This window comes from Physeter macrocephalus, chromosome 3 (genome assembly GCF_002837175.3).
Source record: "Physeter macrocephalus isolate SW-GA chromosome 3, ASM283717v5, whole genome shotgun sequence".
Taxonomy (NCBI): Eukaryota; Metazoa; Chordata; class Mammalia; order Artiodactyla; family Physeteridae; genus Physeter; species Physeter macrocephalus.
Genome location: NC_041216.1, coordinates 25,143,511 through 25,155,168, shown reverse-complemented (window position 1 = coordinate 25,155,168; position 11,658 = coordinate 25,143,511). Strand labels below are relative to the sequence as shown.

Below are 11,658 nucleotides of genomic sequence, written 5' to 3'. Positions count from 1 at the left end.
GCCCACAGCAGTGAGAGGCCCGCGTACCGCAAAAAAAAAAAAAAAAAAAAGGAATGAAGGACATGCCACAACATGAGTGAACCTTCAAATCATCATGCTAAGTGAAAGACGCTAGTCACAAAAAGCCACATGTTGTATTTATATGAAATATCCAGAATAGGCAAATCCATAAACAAGTAGTAGACTAGTGGTTGCCAAGGGGAGTGACTGCTAGCAGGTGCAAGGGTTTCTTTTTGGGGAGATGAAATGTTGTGGAACTAGACAGTGGCTGATGGTTGGACAATCTTATGAATATACTAAAAACCAGTGAACTGTATACTTTAAAAACTATAAACATTATGGTACATGAATTGTATTTTTAAAAAAAGAATATAAGAGCAACTGTGCTCCCCTGTGAAAATCTCCAGAAGGAAAATACTTACTTTTTCTGTCCACTATGGCAAATACAATCAAGTTACCACTATACTTGGCTCTAAAGTGCTTCTCTATATAGTTTTTTAAAATCCCAATATATAACTTTGGCACATCAATAAAAAAATACCTGAGAATCTCTAAAAACATAAAACTTTATAAGTATTATTTCATTCACAACAATACATTAAGTTTTGATAAATGACCCAATAAAATTAAATCCAACGAGAAAGAAAAAATAAGTAATTTATTAATATGACTTCAAAGTTAGTATTCAATGTACATTTCATTTCCTACTTCCCTTCCTGTGTACCTTCCTGTGGTGCCATATACAGCATCATAGTGAAGAGCCATCCTGCCTGGGTTGGAATCTGGCCTCTGCCACATACTAGCTGTGTGACCCAGAGCAAAGTTAGCTGCTCTGTGCCTCGGCTTCCTCTTTTTAAAACGGGTGGCAGGAAGCATACTTACCTCAAAAGGCTGCTGTGGATTAAACACAAATGCGTATTTGTAAAGCACATACAACAGTGCCGGGGACACGAAATGCTTTATAAGTGTTATATATCACGAGTGATGTAATGGGACAGAGCTCCACCAGCAACAGGACTGGACACAGATGAGAATTCATAAAGAGAGGCCTGGGGGAGTAAATACAAAACTCCTGACTGCAATCACTTCTCAGAATGCATGAGATGTCAGAGATGTACAAGTCCCCTCAGAAACATGAGCTAGATAACCCTATTAAGGTTATTTGCAAGGCACTGAAACATCACACCCATAAGGAGGAACTGCATATAATAACCAAAGGTGTTGCATGCAAAGTGTGTGTATATATGATATATGCAAACTCAAAAATCTAGCTATTCACAGAGGAAACCACTAGGTAGTGCTAAAAATGATTTTAAATCGGGGGCGGGGGGGGGGAACAAACAAACAAAAAAATCCCCTTGGCCACCAGACAGATACAGTACGCCTAGCACAGAGCGCTTCCTCTACCATCCATCTAACTGGATTTCTGTCTAAAAACCAATAAACAAGTAAAACTAACTGGAAAGGTCTGTCTCTACCACTGACTCCAATACCATAAGCTGCTTCTCGGGTTACTTTCCTGGAAATGGGATGTGGCACTTGAACAGAAAGAAGAACAAATTCATTTTTTAAATAGCTCCTCAGAGGCAGCCTCACATTCACTGCCGCCGTTTACCATACTAAATTTAATGTATGGAATGATCTACAAGAGCTACTGAATTTTTCTCATTTATCCCGAGGCAAACAGAACAAACAGAAATTTTGTTCTGGAAAAACATCACGCAGAAACTGCTCTTTAAAAATTAACTTCACGGGCTTCCCTGGTGGCGCAGTGGTTGCGCGTCCGCCTGCCGATGCAGGGGAACCGGGTTCGCGCCCCGGTCTGGGAGGATCCCACATGCCGCGGAGCGGCTGGGCCCGTGAGCCATGGCCGCTGAGCCTGCGCGTCCGGAGCCTGTGCTCCGCAATGGGAGAGGCCGCAACAGTGAGAGGCCCGCGTAACGCAAAAAAAAAAAAAAATTAACTTCGCGACATCAATTCTGACTATCAGAATTGATCGTCAATTCTGACAAAGAACGGGTGAAGCAGCCCGTTCCTCCACCAGTTAAGGAAGTTACTATGGCCCCGACGTAAAGCAAGGATAGTTCTGATTTGCAAAGTGCTACTGAATGTTAGCAAAGCAGCAAATCTCCAAAGAAACCCTAGAGATTTGTCCCTATAAACACTTAGCTGACAATCTTATGAAGTAACTCAAGTTAAAAATTTACTGAAAGTGGGCTTCCCTGGTGGCGCAGTGGTTGAGAATCCACCTGCTGATGCAAGGGACACGGGTTCGTGCCCTGGTCTGGGAAGATCCCACATGCCGCGGAGCGGCTGGGCCCGTGAGCCACGGCCGCTGAGCCTGCGCGTCCGGAGCCTGTGCTCCGCAACGGGAGAGGCCACAGCAGTGAGAGGCCCGCGTACCACACACAAAAAAATTAAAAAATTTACTGAAAGTAAAATGTAAGCCAAAGAATTCACTTATAAAAGACTGCTCAACATCTTTAAATAAGTCTTTTCAGGTAAATGAAACCTAGGCAGTGCAAGGAAAATCTTGAGCCTTAATTACCTAGATCCTCGCCGTGCATGGACCAGTAGCAGCAGGGAACAGGTTAGAAAGGCAGAATCCCAGGTCCTCCCAGACCCACCGTATCTAAGCTTGCATTTTTTTTTTTTAAGGTTGCATTTTAACACGATCCCTGTGTCTGCATGAATGCTAAAGTTTGAGATGCACTGGTCTAGATGCTCTCTCTCTGATTACATCCAGACAAGGAACACATTGATGCAATTAAATATTTTGCTTTTCAACAAGTACAGGCTTTTAGGGGGGGTCAGGTACCCCAACTCTTAAAATTAAAAGGAAAAAAAATGGTACGTGGGGGCCACACACAACCCTTCGCTATCAAGACATTCTCAGAAAGGCTCAGAAACAACCCAAAGGGGATGTGTGAAATGCTTCCCACAAGCCCAAACTCATGGGGAGTGAACAAAGACACGCTGGTACCTGCAAAGCGCAGAGGTGCATCTTTGTCCAGGGCGATCAGTGGTGGGTCGAGGAGCACGGTGCTGTCACTCTCCGTAACTAAGCCGTGATATGTGGGCTCCAGCCACGGCTTGTGCTTGTTGACTGCGTTCAAAAACAGAAAAAGGAGAAAGGACATAGGCCAGGTTAGAATTATTACTTTCAACTCGACTGCTTTTGAAGACACACATCCATTATTAAAACAATAAAACTCTCATGAGTTTGGAAGGCCACGCTGCTATTTTTTGTGGCAAAGTTTGGTATCAACGCCCAAATGGGATGAAATCCTAAATTCTAAAGTGACGTAGAAATTATCTGAGGTCATGAAGCAACCAAAAATAAGAAATAAATTGCTCTAGAAATTGAAAAGAAAGAAAAAAGACGGATGGTTATGGACGGTATCATATCTTACTACCTCTGTTTTCAGCCTCTCTTAGAAAAGTTACAAATAAAATACGTTGTTTCTTGGATTAAGAGATGCAAACTAAACAAGGTCCTACTGCATAGCACAGGGAACTATATTCAATATCTTCTAATAAACTATAATGGAAAAGAATCTGAGAAAGAATAATATATTTGGTTGGACAAAAAGTTCGTATGGATTTTTCTGTAAGATGTTACAGAAAAACCCGAATGAACTTTTTGGCCAACCCAATATATAAAGAATATATATACATATATATTTTGTATATATAAAAGGACAGAATCACTTTGCTGTATACCAGAAACTAACACATTGTAAATCAACCGTACTTCAAAAAAAAATTTTTTAAGACATACAAACTACTACGTATAAAATAGATACGCAACAAGAATATATTGTACAGCACAGAGAAATATAGCCATTATTAGGTAATAACTTTATTTTTTTAAACTTTATTTATTTATTTTTGGCTGCTTTGGGGTCTTCGTTGCTGCGCGCAGGCTCTCTCTAGTTGTGGCAAGCAGGGGCTCTTCTTCGTTGCGGTGCATGGGCTTCTCACTGCGGTGGCTTCTCGTTGTGGAGCGCAGGCTCAGTTGTGGCTCGCGGGATCTAGAGCACAGGCTCACCAGTTGCGGCACACAGGCTTAGTTGCTCCGCAGCACGTGGGATCTTCCCGGACCAGGGCTCGAACCCGTGTCCCCTTGCATTGGCAGGCGGACTCTTAACCACTGCGCCATCAGGGAAGTCCCTAGGTAATAACTTTAAAGGGGTATAATCTAAAAAATACTGAACCACTATGTTGTATACCTGAAACTAACATTGTAAATCAACTATACTTCAATTTTAAAATGTTATTTATGACAATAATAATGCATTATTTATTTAAAATTAGCATTACAAACAAAAACATAAAAGAGGTGAAACAGGACTTATGAATATAAAATTACAAATAAGAGGTATTAAAAGAAAATGAAATGCAAAATTTCTGAAAAACTTGACTGAAAACACAGTGTTCAAGAAAAACCCCCTTTCGGGATTTCCCTGGTGGCACAGTGGTTAAGAATCCACGTGCCAATGCACGAAACACCGGTTGGAGCCCTGCTCCGGGAAGATCCCACATGCTGCAGAGCAACTAAGCCCGTGCGCCACAACTACTGAGCCTGCGCTCCAGAGCCCACGAGCCACAACTACTGAGCCTGCACGCTACAACTACTGAAGCCCCCGTGCCTAGAGCCCGTGCTCCGCAACAAGAGAAGCCACCACAATGAGAAGCCCGTGCACAGCAACGAAGAGTAGCCCCCGCTCACCACAACTAGAGAAAGCCTGCGCGCAGCAACGAAGACCCAGCGCAGCCAAAAAAAAAAAAAAAAAAACCCCTTTGGGATCGGGCCAGCCTGGACTCAGAGTCCAGCTCTCCTCTGTTATTTGCTGCGTGACCTGAAGCATATAACTGACCTCTCCTGATCTCAATTTCCTCTTTTATGAACCAGGGACACCCTACAACCCACAGGGCTGGGGTGGATAATTGAAGAAGTGGTGTTTTTCCTACTCAGTTAGGCACTAGCACCGTTACTGCTGTTTTTAAGGTAAGAACATGCGCCCTGGTAGCCCGCTTACCTGAGCAAATGAATTTGTAGTTTCTGTCCATTTCGTTCTGCCCGGGCTTTGCCCCCAGGGGGGGTCTGTGCTGCGACTTTCCCTGGTTGTGGCCACCAAGCCCCTCCCCGGCTTCCTATCTCCACCAGCTTGTTTTGGGCTCATCTCACAGTTGGAACCTTTCCATTTTCCTTTTACTTTCACCTTCTGAATGTTCACATTATAACCTCAGGATATGTAATTAACCATGGAACAACTCCTGAAGCTGATCTGATTAAAAGGAATGTTATGAAACTTTATTTCCACGTAGTTGGTGCCGATTTCTTGAATGAACTACCCAGATTCTCTTCCGTAAGTTTAAGTCAACCCAGAAGTAACTGAAAATAAATTTAAATGTTTAACCATCTTTAATACAATGTGGCCATGGTGTGATACTACTTTTTGTGCTGTTATGGGACGATGGGAGAAGGTGAGGCCAGAAGCACCTGAGCCTCACACCTGCACTTAACTCCCTCGTGACCTACGGGAGAAGCAGGGCGCTCCAAGTGAAATTCCGAACGAGCAGGCATGTGTAGGCCTATGTCTGCAAGGGGGGAAAAAGCTACCATCTCTCTACTTAATGACGCATCCACCAGACATTTTACACGTGCTGAATCCAAACCAAGAGCAAATCCTTCTGCTTTCATTTTCAAAGTAAACCCAGACCCGCGGGGAGTTGGTTAAAGGGGATAGAGTTTCGGTTTTGCAAGATGAAATGAGTTCCCGGGCTTGGTTGCACAACAGTATGAAAGAACAAACTCAACGCTACTGACTTGCACACTTAAAAATGGTTATAATGGGAAACTTTATGTTACGGGTATTTTTCCACATTCTTTAAAAATCCACACCCACAAAATAAACCCAGACGCAGCCATTTCTCATCCTCTCTGCTGCCCACTTAGCTCTACTACAAAAGCCAAGTAACCGCTTCATCCTCGCCTCCTGCACGGACTCTTCCTTCCCACGGTGGCCGGGGGACTGCTTCTCACGCGGGGGTGGCTCAAGGCCTGAGCTCTCAGAATCTGTCTACACCAAAGGTACTGAGGGACCCCAAACAGCTTTGGCTTAGGTGGGGCCCATCTATCAGTATTTACTGTGCTGGAAGTTAAAACCAAGAAAAATGTTAGTATTTATTAAGTCATTAAAAAAAAAACCCATTGTAAGTTATCGTAAACAATATTTTAATGAAAATAACTGTATTTTTTAAAACAGAGTTTACTAAGAAGGCTGGCAGTGTTTTATACTTTCGCAAACCCTTTCACCTTCTGGCTTAGTAGAAGACAGCTGGGTTCTCACCGCCACTCCAGCAGCCAATATGCTGCTCATTACACGTCACGCAGCCTCTAGAGAACTCCGCTGCGCACTCGTGAGAAAATGAGGAAAAGGCAAGTCATATCTTAATATAATTAAAATAGCTTTGACCTCTCAAATGCCCTGACAAGGTCCCTCGCTTCAAGCCTCTGTTCAAATGTTTCCTCCTCCAAGTATAACTGCATCTGCTGCTCTGCCCTCTAGCCCCCCACTTCCTTCTTCTTTTCTCTGCTACTCCTCCCGACCACAGGCAGTCAGCCTGGGACGTGGGGCAGATCACCTAGCTTCCCTTGGCCTCAGTTTCCTCATCCGTAAACTGGGGACAGCAAGAGTACCCACCTGGTAGGTTCCTGTGTGATCAAACCAGTCATGTGCAAAATGCTGAGGACACTGTCAGGCACTCAGTAGATGCCACAAAGGGGTTGTGTTGTTGTTACTTCTCCGGCACACAGACCCGTACAAAACCAGAGATTCCAGGAGGGCGTGACCTTTGCTCTCTGCTAATTCCCTGTACCTCGGGCCACAGTAGCGTCTCACTCCTCAGGAACTGGTTGGTAAGTGAGTATACAAGGAACCCCATGTAGAGTACAAATAAAATCCGTGTCCTGGTTTATAAATTCTCTCATAGACAAGAAAGTTTTGGTGCTGAGGATAAAAAAAAAAAAAAAAAAGGTACGATTTGGTGTCTTAGACATTGGGAAGATGTTTTTTATTTTTTGTTTCTGGAAGGTGGATAGAGTACAAATAAAATCCGTGACCTGGTTTATAAATTCTCTCATAGAGAAGAAAGTTTTGGCGCTGAGGATAAAAAAAAAAAAAAAAAGGTACGATTTGGTGTCTTAGACATTGGGAAGATGTTTTTTATTTTTTGTTTCTGGAAGGTGGATGTTCTAAGCAAAGGAGACAAGAATCCGGAGGCATCGCATACATCAAAATACCGAGGGATCTGCCTGGAAAGTAAGCTGAGCCCAAATCCAGGTCACAAAGGCCAGAAGTTTATAGTGCCTCTGGAAAACATCTCCCCTCACAAGAGCTGCTCCCGGGACAAGAGATTTGGTGGAGTAAGTTCGGCTGGTTGTGGTACACCTGCCCCCCTCCTTCAGAGATACCGCCCAGGACAGCGGCAAGTTAACTGGCACAGTGCTCTGCGTGGGCCGCACAGCCGGCTGCAGCCTTCGAGCTGAGAGGGCTCCAGTGAGCACGGAAAAGAGCCTCGCTTTGCAGTCGGGTTGGATGTTTTCCCTAACTGCTGAAAGTTCCCGTCCTCTCCAGGTCTTGTTAAACTGTCCTACGAGAGAGGCTGGAACGCTGCCTGGAGTTACAGACCTAATCCAGATAAACAGGCCATTTTAAAGAAAGTACTCCAAAAGTCAAGGAGCTGTTACAGTGGAGGATTACTGGACCGAATGTCAATATTATGACATAGTATGAGTGTGTTTCGTGTTTGGTAATTGCAATCATTGTTGCTTTTGTTGTGGTCATCCATTTACAATGCTTGGTGTCAGTTTATTTATCTCTTGTAAAAATAAAATACAGTGTGTGTGTGTGTGAGTTGTGGAAAAAAAAAAAAAAGACCATCAAAGAAAACTCCAAAACCTCCATCGTTTGTCACTAATCTCTCATTTTGAAACAGAGGCTATTAGTTCAATTCACTATTGATAATGTACTATTAACAGCAATATTCAATTCCAATTTATTTTCATGTTTAAGATTTTATTAATAAAATTATAAGCACAGCAAATAAAACTGAAGACGACTATTCCAATACGTGAGTCCATAAAACCCCTGAGACTTAAACTAAGTGGATTTATTTAGCCTAGTAGGAAAGTAAAAATACTAGGCAAAGCGACTGCAGAAAACCTGTGATGCCTTTCTGCCCACCCTAGTGGAAAGGCCTGCAGCTGAAAATGACTAATGGTTCAGGGGAATAATAACTGAATAGCTAGCCCCCATTCGTTTATTTTCCCCCACTATCCTAATTTTGTAACTCAAAATTTCTAAATTGCTCCTTAAGCTGACAGTAGAATGAAGAGATATAGCCAGTTCCATTGACTGAGCTTTTAAATATTTAATAAATGATATTTTTAATATTTCATCACATTCAACTGGCATTATAAAACATTTATGGAAACAAATGACTGATGTTTCTGTAATCATCCAAAAAAAGTCATAAAAGAAAGACATGAGAGACTACCGGCCATAAGTCTAGAAGCAGGTCACCCATGTTCAGAGTCTTTACCCAATTCATTTCATTACATTCTAGATCATAAAAAAGCCAACTAAATTTTGAATGGCATAGCATTAACCAAAATCACAGAATAGCAAGGCTAAAACCATATGATCATCTCAGTAGATGCAGACAAAGCTTTTGATAAAATTCAACACCCATTTATGATAAAAACTCTCCAGAGGGCTTCCCTGGTGGTGCAGTGGTTAAGAATCCACCTGCCAATGCAGGGGACACGGGTTCGAGCCCTGCTCCGGGAAGATCCCACATGCCACGGAGCAACTAAGCCCGTGCGCCACGACTACTGAGCCTGCGCTCTAGAGCCTGTGAGCCACAACTACTGAGGCCGCGTGCCACAACTACTGAAGCCCGCACACCTAGAGCCCGTGCTCCGCAACAAAAGAAGCCACCACAATGAAGCCTGTGCACCGCAACAGAGTAGACCCCGCTCGCCACAACTAGAGAAAGCCCGCGCACAGCAGTGAAGACCCAACACAGCCAAAAATAAATAAAAATAAAAATAAATTTAAAAAAAAACCTCTCCAGAAAGTGGGCCCAGAGGGAACCTACCGCCACATAATAAAGGTCATATGTGACAAACCCACAGCAAACATCATACTCAATGGTGAAAAACTGAAAGCATTTCCACTAAGATCAGGAACAAGACAAGTATGTCCACTCTTGCCACTCCACTCTTATTCAACATAGCTTTGGAAGTCCTAGCCTCGGCAATCAAAGAAGAAAAAGAAATAAAAGGAATCCAAACAGGAAAAGAAGTAACACTGTCACATCTGTTTGCAGATGACATGATACTATACATAGAAAATCCTGAAGACGCTACCAGAAAACTACTAGAGCTCATCAATGAATTTGGTAAAGTTGCTGGATACAAAACTAATACACAGAAATCTGTTGCATTTCTATACACTAACAACAGAAGAACAGAAAGATAAATTAAGGAAACGCTCCCATTTACCATTGCATCAAAAAGAATAAAATACCTAGGAATAAACCTACCTAAGGAAGCAAAAGACCTGTACTCAGAACGCTAAAAGACATTGATGAAAGAAACTGAAGATGACACAAACAAGACAGAGAGACATACCATGCTCTTGGATTGGAGGATTCAATATTGTCAAAATGACTCTACTATCCAAGGCAGTCTACAGATTCAGTGCATCCCTATCAAGTTAACAAGGCTAGCAATCAACCCTATAAATGTAGGCTACACCTGGGGAACACACCTACCATTTTAGGACACGGCTAGTTTCGGTGGCTGTGGTAGACTTTAATCATCAGAAATTGCCACCAATTTAAAAATCAAAATGAAAAGAATGAGTCAATTTCAGGATTAACTTGAAATATAAAACTTTCATCTCCCTAAGTACATCCCAACTCTCTGGACAAAAGAGAGGATGGCCCCTTACCCAGGACACACAAATCACAGACTCAGGCAAGGTGGTTCCAAAGCCTGTGTGCAGTGGCCTTGACATCAATCCAGTTTGCCCCTCCGCATTCCAGAACACTTAGCTTGGTCATATCAGGCCAACACTGATATCATAATAAATAATGACAGGTGACTTAGTTTTAAGGGATTATAGGCATTTTGCTGGTATATCTTAGATGCTGTTACGTGTTTTGTTTGCAGATTCAGTATTTAACCTCAATCTGCAAGTAAGGAACACTGACACTAGGTGGCGACAGGTGCCTCCGATTCCATGCTGCAAATTACCGGGCTTTGATTAAAAATCTAGCTCTTTACTTACCAAAGGAGCAGAATGTAATCTGAGTTAGCAGGCCCTTTGCTAAAGATGATATGTATAGAAAAGTGTCTTAAATTATACGCGTATAAAATCTCCAGCTGATTTTTTTCTCGAAAAGTATAATAAAATATTCATAGCACCCAAAGCAAAATATAAAAAGGCATACATTCTCTGGGACTCTCTCAGTACTGTCCCGGTTGAATATTCTTATTTAGATCAGACCATCCCTGATTCTTCAAAGCAGCTTAACATCAAAGGTCCTTTCAGCTTCACATCACCACTGACTTGGAGTTTGTTCCAAGAGATCTTCCCTGAACACAGGCTACGCATAAGCACACGGCAAGGTGCTGGGCTCTTGGGGAAGCAAGGCACAATCTTTGGAGAACGCAAACAGGTCAAAGACCGTCTACATTCTAAATGATGCGGCTACAACTAAGGGGTTATGAGGTGTGCCAGGAACTTCATCAATCAGCAGGGACCAAGATGACCAAGGAGCCACCATCCCAAATGTGGCCACACCTCTCGCCAGAGGGAAAGAGAGAGCTCTGGAGGGTCTCCCAGTGGGAGCTGAACCTTCCACCCAAAAGGGACACAAGTCACTTTTGCTCCTAATTCATGGCCAGAACTAGTCACACAGCCTCACCCAAATTCCCCAGGGTGGGAAAGTGCCATTCTACGTGTCTGGAAGGAGAGCTGGAAATATCTGAGGTCAACTCTAGGGACTGCCAGAAGTACAAGTGGAGACAGCCCCAGGGACATCCCTAAAAGGGTAAGTGAGGTTTCTCAGCTGTGAGGGAGTATTTTAAACAGAATAAGAATACATATAAGCGTTTCTTAAAAAGCTAAAAAGAGAGTTGCCATATGATCCAGCAATCCCACTCCTGGGCATATATCCGGAGAAAACTATAATTCGAAAAGATACAGGCATATCAATGTTCACAGGGCCACTATTTACAATAGCCAAGACATGGAAGCAACCTAAATGTCCATGGATATGTGAATGGATAAAGAAGATGTGGTGTATATATACAATGGAATATTACTCAGCCATAAAAAAGAACGAAATAATGCCATTTGCAGGAACACAGATGAACCTAGAGATTATCATATTAAGTAAGTCAGACAAAGACAAGTATCATATGCTATCACTTATATGTGGAATCTAAAAAAAGTATACAAATGAACTTATTTATAAAACAGAAATAGACTCAGACATAAAAAACAAACTTATGGTTACACCAAAGGGGAAAGAGGGAAGGGATAAATTAGGAGCTTGGGATTAACAGATACACAGTAT

At 42.6% G+C, this 11,658-nt stretch overlaps 1 protein-coding gene across 4 annotated transcripts in view; it reads right to left on the bottom strand.

Annotated features, from left to right (window-relative positions):
• The window catches only part of CLSTN1 (calsyntenin 1), a 93,002-nt gene that overhangs the window by 34,794 nt on the left and 46,550 nt on the right, over positions 1–11,658 (bottom strand). For all 4 annotated transcript variants that reach the window (XM_024125414.3, XM_024125416.3, XM_024125415.3 and 1 more), the window contains exon 2: positions 2,984–3,106. In XM_024125414.3, coding sequence (XP_023981182.1) covers positions 2,984–3,106 — 123 coding nt within the window. The remainder of the gene's footprint in view (positions 1–2,983; positions 3,107–11,658) is intronic.